At 40.4% G+C, this 17,718-nt stretch overlaps 1 protein-coding gene across 5 annotated transcripts; it reads left to right on the forward strand.

Annotated features, from left to right (window-relative positions):
• Positions 1–205: 205 nt before the first annotated feature.
• On the forward strand, positions 206–13,489 carry LOC124183302 (protein PTHB1). Of its 5 annotated transcripts, none has more exons than XM_046571617.1 (13): positions 218–752; positions 896–984; positions 1,677–1,941; positions 2,092–2,345; positions 2,414–2,544; positions 3,017–3,197; positions 3,406–3,642; positions 3,740–3,979; positions 4,492–4,784; positions 6,170–6,334; positions 7,502–7,639; positions 10,399–10,594; positions 13,008–13,489. In XM_046571617.1, exons 1-13 carry the CDS (start codon positions 478–480, stop codon positions 13,037–13,039), a joined length of 2,496 nt encoding a protein of 831 aa, XP_046427573.1. In that variant the 5' UTR covers positions 218–477; the 3' UTR covers positions 13,040–13,489. The 5 variants fall into 5 exon arrangements, with proteins under 5 accessions (XP_046427578.1, XP_046427576.1, XP_046427577.1 ...); XM_046571619.1 differs by having other exon boundaries at positions 1,680–1,941; XM_046571620.1 differs by lacking the exon at positions 13,008–13,489 and having other exon boundaries at positions 209–752; positions 7,502–7,653; positions 10,399–10,588.
• The last annotated feature ends 4,229 nt before the right edge of the window (positions 13,490–17,718 follow it).

Genomic DNA, 17,718 nt, shown 5'->3' on the forward strand with positions numbered 1-17,718 from the left:
CACAAGAATTTTTGGACTTGTTTCAACTTTTATGCAACATTACAGAGAATCGATTCAATCATAATCAAATTACCGAGAAAAGCCTGAGCCAAATTAATATTTGGCACTAGCTTTCGCAGTTTATCATCTAAATAGACCAATTCATACACGTCGTGGTTTCAACAAAAAGAAGCTTTGTACCATAATTCAGATGCGGCTTATAGTTCGAAAATAAAATTGGTTGAGAGCTGAATTTTTTCCATTTTTACAAAATACAAGCGACAAATCTACTCCGGTCTCAATATCGAGTGGCGTGCAAAAAGGAATCCCTTACTGGATGTTTTGCCGCCTGTAACTATGACAACGAGGGCATTGTGGTGTACAGGTAAGAGGTGTCCAGGTACAAGTTGTGGCAGACATATCGATAGGATTATTCCGACAAAAAGAGTGCAGAAGCCGGTAACGTGACGTGGATCACCGAGTGTTCAACTGCAAAAAATGTCGCTATTTAAAACACGGGAGTGGTGGAGAACGCATTGCGGCGAAAACGAGGCGTTCGACAATCACAGTTTGTTGGTAACCCCGTTGTTCGGACCTGACATTCACAACGTGATTATCGTCGGCAGCCACAACGGATACCTCAGAATTTATAAACCGTCGTCAAAGTGGATTGAAGAGGGAAAAACTTTGACTGGATACAAACCGACGGATCTAATTCTCGAATCGTCGCTAGAAAAACCAATCATTGATCTAAACGTCGGTAAATTTGTATCGTGAGTGAAAACAAAAGCATTAATTCGAAATATTGCACGATGTAATTATTTTCTGAGCAAAGAAAAAAAAAATAAAAAATACACATTAGTTACGAAAAGAAAGGTTCATGCATTTGGAAATTCATATTATTCGATAATTTCAGCGGATCGCAAAATCTACACTTGGCGGTACTGTCTCCGTCAAATTTGATCGTCTACAATGTATCGATGATTGGCAACGCGGCCGATGAGGGTTTGTTGAAATTGAAATTACAAAAATTTAAAGTAAAGTAGAAACGTACAAGGGAGAGGCATTGAAAACTCTGTAACAAATGTAGAGTTTGAGGGAATAACTGCACGTCAAGTTGGAAAAAAGAAAACGAAAGAAAAAGAATTTAGGATGTATGAAGAAGAACGCGTACAGAAGTCAGCCTGAACAATCAGCCATCGGAGATTGTTTAATGTGGCAAAGGATTTGGCCTCACTTGCAGTTTACACAGCGCTTTCACCGTCCGTGACATCTTTTAGGGTCAACAATATTTAAGCACTCCGAGCTGAGCTGAGCTGAGCTGAGCTGATCGTGAGCTGAGCGCGGCTGCGCAGCCGAGGGCTTTTAAAAGCCGTAATATACATATACATTTATACATATACCTACGTATACGATATTTATTATGGCATGACTTGACATTTGTTGAATAATCCATAGAGTCACTCGTAAATCATCGTGTTTTACCTTGAGCCAACAAAGAATAGAATCCGTTAAAATTTTGAGGGTAATAACCGCGTCTATTCGCCACTGATATTGAACCGGCACCTTCGTTCGGTCCACCTCTCTCTGTCTCTCTCTCTTTCTCTCTCTCTCTCCCTCTCTCTCTCTCTCTATATATATATATATATTTCTCCGCGTCTCTCATTCGTCGGTTGCATAATTTTTAACCGTTGCAGAAGATCGGTGCGTTTTAAACATTGCCTATGAACACAATCTGAAGCGTCTTGGAGCTACTTTGACGGTCGGACCATTCGGCGGTGTCCAGGGGAGGGATTTCCTCTGTGTACAATGCCTTGACGGAACGCTGCTGTTCTACGAGCAGGAAACGTTTGCGTTCAGTTATAATTTGACAAACTATTTGTTGCCAACTCCTTTGATATACGTTGCCAAAAACGACGCGTTCGTAACCCTCAACTCTGCCTGGGTCTTTGAATGCTACAGGTTTGTCCCTCGAGCATGTTATCCGCAAACTTAAACCGATCGGCCCACGCGATTTTCGGCTTGGAGCCGTCGGCATTTCGGCAAACAAAGATCGTCGAAGCCTTAATTACTAAAAGCACAAACCTGGGTTTTTTTTTCACGCCTCTACAGGTACCAGCACATAGCAGAGTTCGACAAGAACAAAGAGAAGCAACCATCCGAGCTCGGTAAAAGTCTTTACCCCGATTGGAAATACAACCTTGGCGAGGCCGTGATGGACGTTAAAATCGCAACTCTGAGCAGCGTTGAATTAGCGATAGTAGTGCTGGGCGAAAGAAGTCTTTATTGTTTGAAAGACGATTGTTCGCTGAAGTACACGAAGCGGTTCGATTACGCGGCTCTGTGTTTCCACGTCTACGTCGTAGGTGAGGAAAGAGATCCTTAAAGCGCTGCTAAATTCCCAATCTTGTAAACGGAAACTTTGATTTTCCAGAACCCGACGGCGTTCTGATGGTAATGACAGTCACCGAAACTAACACTTTGATGGTGTACGAAGGCACGACGCTGAGATGGACAGCGCAATTGCCCTTCGCTCCTGTAGCAGTGAACAGGGGAAATTTTCAGGTGATTTCATTTTGTTCGACGAATAATTTTTACAATTACAAAACACGAGAAGCTCACGGGGTATACCGACGACAATTATACCGGATAAAAAGTGATAGTGGCTGGTGAATAAAAACGCTAGCGATGAAAAAAAAAAAAAAAATGAGTAGAAAAGTACCGCAACGATAAACGTACATAATTAACGACAACGGAAAAGCGAGATAAACTATACCTAGAACAGATAACGAACGACAAACGGACTAGGACAACAAAGTGCACAGACGTCGAGTCGGGTTATATGTATATATACTGACACGAGTCGGTATCAGCCTGTTGCTATTCTAATTGATGCGGCCATCTGCCATGCCAGCAGCCACAATGTGTCGCAATTAATTCATTTGCGTAATTATTCGCGTACGCGACGAAAAAAAAAGAAAAAAAAACCTTGACGCGTAAAGACATATTAAATGGAGACTTTTGATACTCCCTGCAGCATCTGGAAGGCGTGATAGTCTTACTTTCCGACGAAGGTTCGCTGGAAGGATGTTTCCTGGGTACCGAACCTTCCCTGTTCGTAGCTCCCCCGGTATCCTGCACAAAAGATTTCAACTACGAAACGGCTGAGAGTGACGTTGCAAAGTACAGAAAAATGCTCCAGAAATCAGCGGCTTCAGGTAACTGATAGAAATCTTTAAAGTGAAAGTAACTTTCTGATCTGTGGAACCGTTTCGATCTGCGATACGCAAGGTTACCACTAAACGGTGAATGGTTATTTGGAAAAATTCACCAAGTCGAGACAGCATCGAATTCATCGTCACCAACAGACATTTCCAATCGGCTACCCTTCTCATTTCTCATACCTACGACACCTGCTTGTCGCAGACAGTTCCCTGACCAACGCCACTGCCGAATCGGAGATAGGCATATCCGTATGGATGTCACCTCATCTGGAGCCTTGTCCGTTCAACGAGGAACTCGCCGTCGAAACGGAGAAACACTCGATGTGCCGAGTGTCGGTGGAATTGATACCTTACGCACCGTTGCGGCAGGTTCAAGTCAGCTTCGAAGTTCACGATCCTCTGATCGTCAGGGCGGATTATCACGAGATCGCTAATCTGTGTGAGCGAGAGTTTCACGTTGCGTTACGAACGATATAGGAAGGCAAAAACCCGACCGAACGCTTGAGTAACGAATGCTTTTAAACTCCGGTTCCAAGGTGATCGACATCTGGCACAGTCGGTAATTCACATGGGCGACAAAGCCGTTCCGGCGTCGTTGGAAACCGTGGTTACGGTAACGTACGAGAATAGTTTTGGGGCGATAAGAGTACTGCAGAGAAAAGCTCAGGTGCCCGTAAGACTGGTGGCGAAACTCTGTCCTCCTGAGAGCGGTTCATCGTTCTCGATAACCGTGAAATCGGACGAGCCGATCGTCAGTCTGAGTCAACTGTTTCCCGGTAAGTTTCACCGATATACACTGAGAGAAATTTTCATTTCCTAGTAACTATTTTCATTTTTTACCACAATCGACAAAATACAGTTCTGGGTAGAAAATGAAAATCAGTGTTGTAGCCGTTACCGGAAAGTCTGGTATCCGTTGCTATTCTTTTTCATCGCGATCACTATTGCGAAAATTCAATGCTCGTGCAACGATAAATTGAGGTTAAAGCCTTGTTTAACTAAAAAAGTAGAGTACCTAAACCTCAGAAACTGATTTTGCGTTGCGATTAGCAAAAAAGGATCGACGATAGCGCAAACAGTTTTTGTTAACGACACCTGTTTTACTCAATTTTTCTATTCACCGTAAGAAATGAAATTGTTTTCTCAGTGTGCGCGTATATCTCCGTTATTTCCAAATTTAAATTCATCCGCTATCCGGCTTCGCGGTATCTCGTCGAAGAATTTCCACCGGACTCGTCCCGCAACGACTCGCAAGCTCTTCTCATTGACGTTAATGATTGCCCGACAGAGTTCATCGGCGAGGAGGCGACTCTCGGTCGTAACAACAACGCAATAGGATTGCAATACTTGTACACGGGAACCGTGGTGTCTATAGCGTCGGGAACGTCGTCGAACAGATACCGTCTTCAATCGGAGGACAGTCTGGCTGTGGGACCGGTTGGCAGGCAGTTAATAGCCCGTTTGAATGGTTATTATTCGAGGAAACAATGTAACTGTGTAACGAGCCAAGTGCAGCTGCAAATTCTGAATGCTCACATAGACGTTCACTTTGCGTCCCGGCAGGAAGTGAGAAGAATCAAGGTGCGTAACATAGTGAGCGTCGTCTTGGCTCTGCCGGCAATGCTGCAATTTAAATATAGATCTATACAAATCGCGTAATTACATGAGACTCACGCGATAAGTCCCTGCTTTCATTGCCGGTCTAACTAGCCTCAGCTGTACAACAACGCGTAGTCGAGAGTACAAAAGGAATCTGATTTATAGATTGGATGTAAGCGATTCGGTCGGTTCGAGTCCTCGAGAAGTTTTCTTTAAACGGCGAACTTCATTGTGTCCCGATAAACGAGACGTTGTTGATTGTTGCACGCCTGAATGATTCTTTTTCTCGTTATTGTATCTCCCGGATATTTTTTCATTTTCTATTTTTTTCTATTTTTTTCTTTTTTTTTTATCTCAACCATTACTTTCGAATTTTCAAAATTAAAATTCACAATACACGCCAACGAGGAGTCGTTAATGAGAATTCGCGTCTTTTACTTTTTAGATCGAACGCGTCATCCGCGTGTAATTTGTTACAACTCTTTGCAGGTTTCGTGTTATATTGTACAACAATCGCGTTATTAACATCGAAGCCAGTCCGGTGTTATCGAACCTTTTGACACGCACACATATATGTATAAACATATATATGCATTCGTACGAAACACCCACACGAGCACGCATCTGGGAACGCATAATGCAATTAGAACGTGGAAAAGGGGGAGGAAGACAGAGAGAGAGAGAGAGAGAGAGAGAGAGAGAGAGCGGATCTACGTCTCGTCGGTAATAATCGATGCTGTTTACGATGCACTCATCGTATATGTTATACGTACAGATGAGAACGGCAGTAAATTACTCGGGGATATGTTATGAACCGAGTGACATCTTCTTTGGTGGCATATTGTGAGATCGACGGCTAAGTCAGTGACTTACTGACTGACACCAAGAGACACGTGTTACTTGCGATTATAATTACCGAGATTTTTTCGTTCAGTTCAATCAACTCCGAAGAAGCCTATTTCCACGGATCATTTGTTTATCTTATCGTTGAACGAAAATATTTCATTTTCTCTCCCCCGTCTCTTCGTCATCGTTTCGTAGACAATTCCAACCGCATAGCCTAGTCTCCTCCCCCTCCTCCTCGATCGAATCTTATCTGTCTGTAATACGCGATGCGCATGCATTAATAATTCTCATTCGCAATTTAGCGCTGTGATTTTTATTTTTATTTTAATTTTTTTTTTTTTTTTTAAATCTTCTTCCCGTTCCACGTTATACACGAATCCTGTTAATTTTGATTGCATGGCGGAGAATCAAAATTCCACCCATTACCGGTTACGGTGAAATCAATAACAGTTTTGATCAGAGCATAAGGATTTTTTGCTTCGCGGTAATATGCACCTGATGAATTATTAATAAGTACACAGGAGGCCCTCGATCTGCTGGCAACGCAGCTGAGAAATATCGAGAAAAAAATGGTTTACAACTTTAAGGAAAGATCGACCAGATCGTTAAAATCGTTGACGTTTTTATTGGACGACACGTTCGATATGATGTTTACGCTTCTGGATGATCTTAAGGATGCCCAGCTGGTGAGTATGCAAAGAGAAGTAAGAGAAAATATGGAGAAAAAGAAAAAAATATGCATGAACAAGGTAAAAAAATCTTATCCAGGTGTCCGCGTAACATTCGTGAACCACAGACTTTACTTCACTGTATGATAAAATTTATTTCTACCGTATAACATTAACGATTGCGATAAATTGAAATCGCCGTTTCACTGTGGCACTGTAGGTACGTGCTTAAAAGTTTCTTTCGCAATCCCATTGTAATCGGATTGCGTTTCGAAATGACGGAAAAATGTGAATAGTTCAAAAATTCAATGTCAAAAGATTCTCTCGAGACACGCACGGGTTTTTCAAAGGTAGAATCGGGTATTGTAACTATCAAAGCGCGTGTACAAGAATATACACAGGATTTTACGTAAGCAATTTATCGTGTGTACTCAAAGTTTAATCAGTGTTATTTCAGCGAGATAAGTATAGCTTAATAAAAAACGATCACCCAAGTCAAATTTGAACACAAATGTAACGCGTACGTCGTGACTCTTCTTGTGAAATGTTTTCAGTGATTGTATGCGTATTAGGGTGTTTCAGAAAAAAATGATTTACGATTTTACACCGCGGTACCCCCTAAAAAGTTTGTTTGGGTTCAAAGAAGAATTCTGTGAAAAGATGAGCGTTCTAAGTTATGTGCGAAATCGCGCTCATTTGATTTTTCACTTTTTTAAAAATTTTCTTCCAATTTGTGAAGAAAAACGTTGTAGCATTTCAATAATTATTTTTTTCCCGACTTTTATATTCAACCCAAAGATCACGATCCGTAACACAAGAATATATCAACCGTGAATCTTATTCCCCTAACAATAAGTTAAAACTTCATATTGAATAATAACTATTTTATGAGATTGAATTAATAACGAAAAAGTTGTCGATTACACTTCTCAAACATCAACCGGAGACTTGATATTACAAGCGTGGCTTTTTTCCCCGACATATATTGATATTACGATTGATCCAAGCGATAGAAAAAAATGTGAAATTATAAATGAAAAGTCGCAAATAATCTTTATCCAAAAAAACCTGATACATACATATTTATATACGGTGAAGATTTTCAAACTTTGTTGTTTTTATTACATGTTTCATTCACAGCTGACATCTACCGAAATACCGTTCCCAATTTTATTCTCATTTCAGAAACAATTTCGAAGTGAGAAAAATCTGGAGCGAGCGATTTCCTCCTTGCTGTTATTATTGCAAACAAATGTAAGCGATGATAAATACGCGTTAGTTGAGTCAGCGATCGGATTCACGCCGCAGCTGCACAGCGATATTGTACGTATGTATGTGTACGTAAGATTTACAGTCTAATTACCGCTTTATCATTAAATTTTCTTTATTTTTATCGTACACGCAAAGGCAAATACACGTGTATAAACTTGGAGATTACGTGCATTAAACTCGCGTGTCCTTTGTCAAGGCAGGCGCTGGCGAATCCCGACTGTTGTTGCATACACGTACACACCTATTGCATCCACCTACATTCTCAAAGATCGCAGTTGTACTCTTGAATTTATCACCAAGCCAGTCGACTGCGATGCACTCTTTGACTAACGATAAATACGCGTTTAATGCCGCGGCAGCTGCTGTTGCACGCTTCTACGGTTCGTCGTCTATTCGCATTACGATTAGACGCGTTTTACTTGTAACAGAAACACGGTAACAGGCAAAAGTCTCGGCGCGGGATTGTTTCTAATTTTTAAACGTCAAATCACTTTTCATACTCTTGGATCGCGTGTTACTTACTATTGATGAGAAAATAAATTCACTTGTTTGACAGGCTTTTCAATTTCATATTACACGAAGTAGAAATAATTGAAATGAAAATAATGTTTGGGAAATAACAGGGTTTTGGAAATTATTCCGACGTACCTTGGAAAATATTTAATATTCAGGGTGATTGAAGTTGGGATAATTTTTAATAATTCAAGCTTTTTTAAAAATATTTGAATAGAAGCCTTTTCGTTTGCTTCGATACATCTGTTATTTACGAGCGAACATTTATTGATAATTCCCCAGAACTTCATCCCTTGCCATTTGAAATAAAATTTTCAAACACGAATAGCTCGTACATGCGATTTAATAATTGGTTATAAAAATCAGTGATCTTTGAATGACTGTACCTGAAACGCGGTGTTATTAAAAATTGTTTCAAGCCGGTGAGCGATAAAGGCGTTATCATCGGCACAGCGTAGAATAAGTACGGAGGCGTAATTCTTATCTTTGGAATCATTCAAGTTGTAGATTCGTTTGAAGAAGCCGACACCGTTCGATGCAAATTGCTCCTCCGATTTAATCTCGTAGGATCTAATTCTAGTGCAGCCGCCTTTTCCCTCTCTCTGTCTCTCTCTCTCTCTCTCTCTCTCTCTTTCTTTCCCTCTAGCTTTACCCTGCTCTTCCCTCCTTCCGATACATTTTCTTCGCCTTAAGGTACCTCGCATCCTCTCCTTGAGACCCTCGCGATCCTTCAATATTCGTACAAATATTGTTTATTCAAGAGGAGAAAGAAAATCAGACGATAGGTTAGCGCGAGAAATGAATCACGAAAGATTCCGTACACTCGGAGAAATTTTTAGTTCCGGTTAGCGCTCGGTCCTTAACTATTTTCATTTTTTACCACAATCGAAAAATATACTTCTAGGTACAAAAAGAAAATTAATTTTTCCTTCTCATTACGATCACTGTTGCTATATTTTCTTGCAACCGTTGCGAAAATTTAATGCTCGTGCAACGATAAATTGACGTTAAAGCCTGGTTTAACTAAAAAAGTAGAGTAAACCTCAGAAATTGATTTTGCGTTGCAATAACCAAAAAAGGATCGACGATAGCGCAAAATGGATTCGCGTACCTCGTTTTTCCTAATTCCAACAATATTCAAACAGTTTTTATAACGATACCTGTTTTACTCAATTTTTCCAGTTACTGTAACAAATGAAATTTTTCTCAGTGTAAATTCAAACAAAAATCTGAACGTAGAATCAAACCCAGTGTTCGCTGGGATAAAAAAAGAGAAAATGAGAAAGAATTGCAAATCGCAGATCTTAGAGCGAGCGTAATTCATTACGTATATCCTGTAATGTATAATGTGTGAGTCTGTACAGCGTACAACTGGCGAGTAGGTACCGAGTATTTATTGATTATTTATCTCACCGAAGAAAGTTGGTTTAAAGATATAACCACGGGAAGCAAGTTTCGTGATTATTTTTCTTTCCGTCATCCTTCTTGCAAACAGACATGATAAAGATAATTCCATGCTGCGCAGCTGGCCTCGTGTAATAACAACGATATTGCAATTATAGAATCCGAATGTACCTACGCGATGAAGTTCGAAGCGCCCGGAGTTATCCAAATCTTTGGAAAATAGTTCGCCAGGTGTTTCGTACCTTCCTCAATTTTTCTCGCTCTACCTGTTTTTTTTTTTTTTTTTTTTTTTATCTCTTCATCATCGGCAGGTATATACTTAACATACTTACGTAGGTATATCTGGGCTACGTTAAGCGGCTGGATAAATTTATTTATCTAAACGGGCGTTTTGATTATTGTAGTATCGTAATTTTTTGCCCACTTGAAAAAAAGCCAACGATATTCTCTAAGAAGTCGTAAACTACCCATTTAATAGACCAAACACTGTTATACAAAGATCGGCTCTACGAAATCATTTTTCGTTTACACGCACCTTTATGCTAAAGCGTTCAAAAAGTTATACACACATGCCTAACGTTTCGTCGTAAACTGGAACTTGTAAGAAGTGTATACTTTCGAAATACCATTAAACAAACTATCCCGCCAAATTGCGAATCCACGCATCCACGGAGTCTTTTATGTACGTTTATAATCAGATACATGTATATATATATATATGTATGTATGTATGTACTCAAACTCTGCAGTCCTTCATTTTTCGTTTCATCTTTTACGACCAACGATCTATAACGTGGATAACTAATTGCCAACGAAGTTTGAAGAAAAATCGTCCGCTCAAGCCGGGGAGAAGGAATAAAAAATTTATATAACGAGACCGAAAAATTTCGCAGGATTGGGAAGAAATCGCCGACGCAGCGGTTTCCAGCGCCTTGCGTTCAAAAATGAGAAAATCTGACAACGAAATGTTGCGAACGGTCGGTGAATTGGAGCCGATAAAGGACGTGACGAAACTGAAAAAACGCATCGCTCACCTCGTCGAAAGATTAACGAAAGATACCGACGACTCCGTCGGCTCGAGTGCATCAGGTAATTTTGAACATGTGAAAATTGTACGGTTTGAAAACTTCGCTCATATATTGAAATTTTCACTTTTCTTTCTGCACTCTCTCTCTCTCTCTCTCTCTGTCTGTCATTTTTCTTTTTTGCTCCAACATCAAACGATCAATCCGTACAATTGCAGATCATAATTACGGAGCAAAAAAGAAAGGGGATAATTTTTTTTTCCCTCCTATTAACCGCGCAGATGATGATAATTAAGGAGGCAGTATTTTAGTACTTTAAATTGTGTTAAAAACACAAAATGTTTTGACGACGCACTTTTCGCTCAATTCATTTCCGCCGCTGCCCTTCGCCGTATAATATACGACACGCGACATACGTATAATTGGGAGCGGTTTAGTCCGTGTGATAGTATTACATTAATTGTCGAGAATTTATTAAGTGAATCGGAAACAGAGTCGGGAGCTTTTGATATTAAAAGAAGTAGGAGTTGAAGAAATAAGAAGAAGAAGAAGAAAAAAAAAAAAAACCATCTATAAACACTCGTAACGATCAGACACGCGCGCAACACGCGTATATATTATACCTATAATATCGTACCTGTACAACACACGGTATATATATATATATATATATATACATATATATATATATATATATATATATGTATTACGTATATCAGAATGCCTGCCTAAAGCACATAAGCGGGGCGAATATTTATTATAACCGCGATCGTTCCAAACAGTTTCAAAGACTTCCAACGGTCGTTCGATATGCTTCTTTACATTACGTGTTATTACAAATTCTTACCGAATCCCGTTACGATTATACGTATTTTATTACCATTGTACAACAAGAGAGGCAACGCGATTTCGTTTCTTTCTTTTTTTTGTTTTTTTCTCTTTCAATATTCTCCATCTTATTTCTTATATCAATAATATTATACCTATCCGCACGTAATGTTGCACAGATGTTGAGCCCGTAGCTCAAGTTTGAGTATCGCGAGTAATACGATTCCGCTAGTTGAGCGAACTTGCTTACATCTTACGCGCACCATCTACATGTGTGTGAAAATAATGTGTATGATTGTATAACTGTTGGATTATTTAAAGTAGAGACAAGATTTGTGAAATTCGGTTATCTTAATACAATTTGAATGGAAATTTAACAGCGGTTCTGTTTTCGCGGTACTTAACGATGGATTTTTATTTCCAGTATTTTTACCAATTCCCAGGGATACATAGAAAAAGAAACGGAAAAAAAAAGGAAAAAAAAAAAAAAAACTAAAAAACTTTCCAAGAATGTTGCAGAGTTCGAATTATCCGGCACAAATTTTATTTCCATCTCTTTTTTTTTTTTTTCCACTCTCCTCTTTTTCTACCAATTTGACTTGGAGTAAAATTCTTGATACCACTTACACGTTTTTTCCGTACACAAAGAACTCGTTTTTATGATGGTAGAGTGAGTCTGCAAATGCGCATGCGGAAAAGACTGCTTTCAAGTACTCAGAGGTAAAAGTGGTCCTTTCTGCACTGCGCGCATGCGCTGCGCGGACAGATCTGACGTTACGCGACCCTAACCTCAATTTCGTGCTTCGTGAAAAAACGCGCAACATACTCTTGTTGTATCAAGAATCGTGCGTAACAAGAAGGCAACCGTATTTTCGCCTCGCGTATTTTCAATATTCGTCTTTGACTTCACCTACGACTGATATTGCAAACTTACGCTCGGCCCGAAAAGACCGAGTTTGCCTCCTTGTTAGACAATGTACTATTTCTCCACGTCGCTGCATCGTGCACTGTATGGTTAAACTGGTTTTAACGTTACCGAAAAAGACAAGATACATTCAAGAAAAATGAAACATTCTCGATAGCTATTGCAAAGAAATATAAGTATGGAAAGAGAAAGCATATTTCAATCTGGTTCTTTTTTGTTTAAACACAATTTTTAAGGATTAATTGTTTGTTACGCTGATTCGTTTTCTTTTTCGTCTCGCAATGTTTGCTCAAAGATTAGGGAGGTTGGTTGGCCAAAAATTCATACTTCTGATTAACTTTATTACGAGATCAACGTCCTGCATTGAGTATTAAACAAGTTATTATGACAAGAAGCTTTAGATACCGATGCTTCGTTCGAAGCCTAATAGATTTGTTCTACTTCACTCTACGTTGCCTCATTTTATTCAAATAGAAGACTATTTTAGGTATACAAATTTATTGAAACACTTTTTCCTCTACCAAGTTAATACCGTTGAATATTTAATTTTCCATCTGTGCCCCGATATCGATAATAATCAATGAATTACGATATCGCATCGACTGCTGGAAAGAAAAAATCTCGCAACCAAATTGGCTAAAACTGTCGATTCTTGGCCAAAGTTCCTTATCCGCTTGACGGAATTTCCATGACTGCACCAAGGAAAATCGAACCATTATTTCAGGGAGACTGGAAGACGTGGAGGAGGTGGCTTGATGAATGATCTTCAGGAAATGACAAACGGATAGAGACACAAGGGAGAGGTTATCCCGAACTGGAAGGATCACAAGGAGTTTAAGAGCATTCCAGGCCCACCGCACGCCTAACTTTAAGCCTCGAGGAACAAACGCGAAGGCAAAACTCCACCGAGTGTATAAACTGCTGCCCCGGCAGCCGGCGATGAGGTTGAGGCTGAAACACCATGAAGCATCGGCATCGGCGTCTGTATTACCACTCTTCGCAGCGAGTATTAGTTAAAGCAGAAGAAGAAGACAATCGGTTCCTAAGGAGGTAGTCGGGCATCATCCTGACCTGCACCGTCGGATTTTTTTCCCTTTTCTTTTAGTCTCATTCCTTTTTATCCTCATTCTCCGGCTTATTTCTTCCTTTTGTTTCTTGCGCGAGGATATATATTAGGGAACAGGTATATATATATGTATATATGTATGTATATATATATATATATATATATATATATATATATATAAGAGATATGCCTCGTTCCCGGAGGTTCAGACCTCACCCCCCGGGCGTTTGACGCTTTCCCTGAGCATTCGGACGAGGCTCAGCTATTTCGTTATCCACAAACCGCACCCACGATAAGCTAATCGAGTGCTCGAAAGATGGGCACCCTTGATGCGAGCCCTTCCCGGATTTACCCGCGGGAACCAGTCGCAGACGAAGCAGAATGTGAAAGGCGTTCAGAACTGCGTGATTCGTAAAGACCCGAACTAGTCTAATCTTCGAATTGCGCAGAACTGACAGTTCGTGGCTTTCCATGGGATTGAAACGACGAATCAAATTATCAAAAAAATTTATCGCATAATATAGATTATAAGTTAGGTATAAGACAAGTTAGATGTAAGTTAATTTTTAATTTCCATTCGCAAACGAAGTATATGGAACCAACGCACGGACAAGTGTATAAACATTTTAGTACGCATTCCATGTAGTGCGATGAATTTACAATACCGTTATTGAAATTAAAAACAGACGGAAACGTGTAACAATAGCAGTGTACTATACTACTTCAATTTTAATAAATTCAATACAGCGCCTACGGAGATTTTAAAGACTCAAATAAATTTGAGATTACACGATCGGAACGATAAAGAGATTGAAAAGATTGACTTTGTTTGTATCCAAAGTTCCTCGATCTTTTTGAAAATAAAAAACGAAGAGACCGACGCACACATGTATACAACACGTGAAAATACCTCGGCGGGTATCCCATCCTATCCTATCCTTCCAGGTTTTAAGTGCCGCGGGAAGTATTTTGCGGTAAGTTCTTTGCCGTTGGAAGGAAGAAGGGCGTGCAGGGGGCGGGTGAAGAGATGAAGAAGGAAGGGGCCGAAAACCAGCGAGGTTTTGAGAAGTGGGTTTCTCGCAGGTCTGCCGAGTCCCATCGTGACCGATACTTAAAACGTAATCAAAAGAACAAAGAGAACGAAGACACGATTTTTCCCCCTAAGGTCCGGCTCTTCTTCCTCCTCCATGACAAACGGTAAGTGGGTAGCATCTCAAGAAGCGCACTGTTGTCACAGGTATAAACATTCTTCCAACCGCCGCTCCGTGTCTCACCGATCCTCGAATTTCTCGATTTACGCCATATCCGGTCCTGCCAAGAGCAATTCATGGATACTACGCAAGGAGACCAAACTCCACGTAAACAAATATCTGCCTAACGTAAGACGCCACTTACAGCGTTCCTTGTGCACCGAAGACAGTGGAGGGAGTACAAGGCGGCAGTTTGAATCGAAGACTTTCCGCCGATCTCATTGGAAGATCATCGATCGTTCGATCCTTGGCATCCCTGCAACCAATGACGCTTCGGTGAAAAAGGAACACCAGCGAAAAGTGAACCCAATGTGCGATGTTTTGTCAATTTTTCCAATGCAGTTCGGTCTCTTTGTGCAGTGTCCGTGGAGCAATTCCTCGAAGATGGTGGAGGATGAGGAGGCTTCGATTTATCGAAGGTTACGGAGTTACAGTTACCGGAGCTCTTGGTACGCAGCGATTAGCGATGATTGTATCTAACTGTGCTGATTATCTAAATGTGCTGATTTTCTAGACCGTTATGACGCGCTTCCAGTCCGAAACGGATCGGTAATCGTTAAATTCCCCGGTAAGATATCGCCGGAAGCCATTACGGCACTTGATGTTAGGAATCTGTGAGTTCCGCAGGGCGTTTTCCAATCCGCCAAGAGAACCACTGTATGTCAATTCGGTCCGTCTCTCAGGGTAAATCGACCGAAACTGCCTCCTCTTTGCGTAGAATGGAGATGAAAGAACGCGGGCTCATTCATTTGGAAATCAAGTGAATGATTCCTATTCATTCACGTTGATTCCGAGTGATTTCTATTGATCCATACCCTGACTTGTGGTTTTCATTGATTTCCATCGCACACCGAGTAACTTCCAGTGATTTCCAATCACTTTCGAGCCTTCCAGGCAACTTTCAGTGATCTACGGATTGGATGGAATTGCCGAAAATTACACAAAATCGCTAAAAATCATCAAGAACGCCGGAAAAATCAATCCGTAAATCACTGAACTGGAAGTGAACGAAAGCAAGACTTGAATAACGATTTGCATGATTCGCAACGCTTGTCACGCGATTTAACCAACTCTATCATATCCAGATTTCGATTAATTCTCAATGATTTCTAATGTGTACAATCATAATTATTTTTTTTCTCTTCTTACTTTCAAAATCCCCCCCAAAAAAAAGAATTGCGCCTCTCGCAAAATTACTATGCTCGGAAAGAAGATTCGCGCGTTTCAAGAGCAAACAAAGCCACTTTTCGAGATTAGTTTTTCCGCTGTATTTCCATTGCACATTATCATCCAATCGCAGTATACTTCGACCGTATAGCGAAACGCCTTTAATTAGAGATACGAAACATCGGATCCGTACGATTATATCCGCATTGGGAAAAAAGGAGCGCGATTATGGGAAAAAATATTCCAACTAAAGCCTCCGGCGTGTTCCGTTTATCGTATGACGTAGGTACCTTCTACCGATATACCTCCACCCTGTATACATAGATTTCTAAAATTACTTCCCCGTACCGCGCGAGCTGTTATACCGTAATCGTGCAAACCATCAGCTATTAAAGCCGCTTTCCGTAACAATCGCAATTCCAATTTTCGCGTCAACGATTGTCGTTAAGGTGGAAGGCGATACCCACGTCTGCTTGTTACCAGGAGACAACTAATTGGCACACGGGGTGATTAGACCGTGTGAACTGTAAAGGATCAAGGCAAGAAGACCCTCGGTGTTTCGTTTAGGTAAAATTTATTGTGTACCTTACCACTTCCAAACTACTTACCGAATTTATTTTCGGTATGTTAGATATATATATAGATATACACACACACGCACACACGTATCTCACGACTATCTCTTCCCTATCCCAAGTACTAATTGCACCACTCGCGTCAGTCGTCTTTTCAATAAATAACTTATACACGGTTGCAGGCTCGAAAAGGTTCGTAGAATCGTCAGAAAAAGTGCCGCGTTTTAACGTTCCGACAACTCAGTTGTAAATCACGCAAGGAAAGTTTGTCGATCGGTAAGTATAACAAGATAAAATGTCTTTGCCCCGTTTACAGATCGAGCATTGGAAACAACCGGCTGAATGTGTATCGTTCGATAAAGAAAAACAATTATCCGTCCAACCGTCCATCGAGTTTGGTGTGTAAGTGTGGCCGAGAAAAAAAAAAAAAAATAGAAAAAACGGAAAAAAATATATAACGCAAACATTATACATCGGTGTAGTGATAAAATTTTCATACCGCAAATTAAGTACAGTCGCAAGTTTGTTAAATATTTTTGCGCGAACTTCCTTACGCGCGTCGAAATAATATGCATGGGAAGAGATAAAAGAAGTAATCGGGGGTGATAAAAGAAGTAGGATAGAAAATGACTCGATAAATTTTGTTTTCTTTCTTTTTTTTTTTTTTTCACCTCCCGCAAATCGTCGAACGGCCTGTTATAAAGCTGTCCTTACCATCGCGGTGTTCCGTAAAACGATGTATTACGGTATAGGTCTAAATATGTGTGATTAAAAGGAAGAGAAAAAAAAAAAAAAAAGCGATCCACCTAAAGTGAATAATATCAAAAGAGAAAAATGTGACAAGAAGAAGGAGGAGGAGGAGGAGGAGGAGGAGAGTAAAGTAGGGAAGAAAAATGGAAAAAGAAGCGAAATACATGCAGGATGTATATATATATATAAAGGTATTATATAGAAAGCGAAAAATTCATTATTCCGAGAATAAGGGTGACGACGTCGAAGAGTCTCGCGCGTTTCACGTCGCCCCGAGAGCTAATGAGCCGTTGGGGGGGGGGGGGGGGGGGGGGGGAGGGGGGTTTCTTCTCGATACAGATTAAAACATGGACCGCAGGTCGGCGGGAGGCGAACACACAGGGATGAAGCCGGCGGTATTCGTGCGTTTCAACATCCCAATTCCTCGGACCTCCCGGCTGGCTCTAGTGGGATGAGGGAAGAGGCAAAAAGGAAGACCTGCAAGAAGGAGAAGAAGAAGAAGAAGAAGAAGAAGAAAGAAAAAAAAAAAATTACAAAAAATTACAAACAATGAAAAGAAAAGAAACAAGAACGGGAAAAGAAGAAGAAGAAGAAGAAGAGAAAAAATATGAAAAAAACAAAAAAAAG

The sequence above is a fragment of the Neodiprion fabricii genome, chromosome 5, assembly GCF_021155785.1.
Source record: "Neodiprion fabricii isolate iyNeoFabr1 chromosome 5, iyNeoFabr1.1, whole genome shotgun sequence".
NCBI lineage: Eukaryota > Metazoa > Arthropoda > Insecta > Hymenoptera > Diprionidae > Neodiprion > Neodiprion fabricii.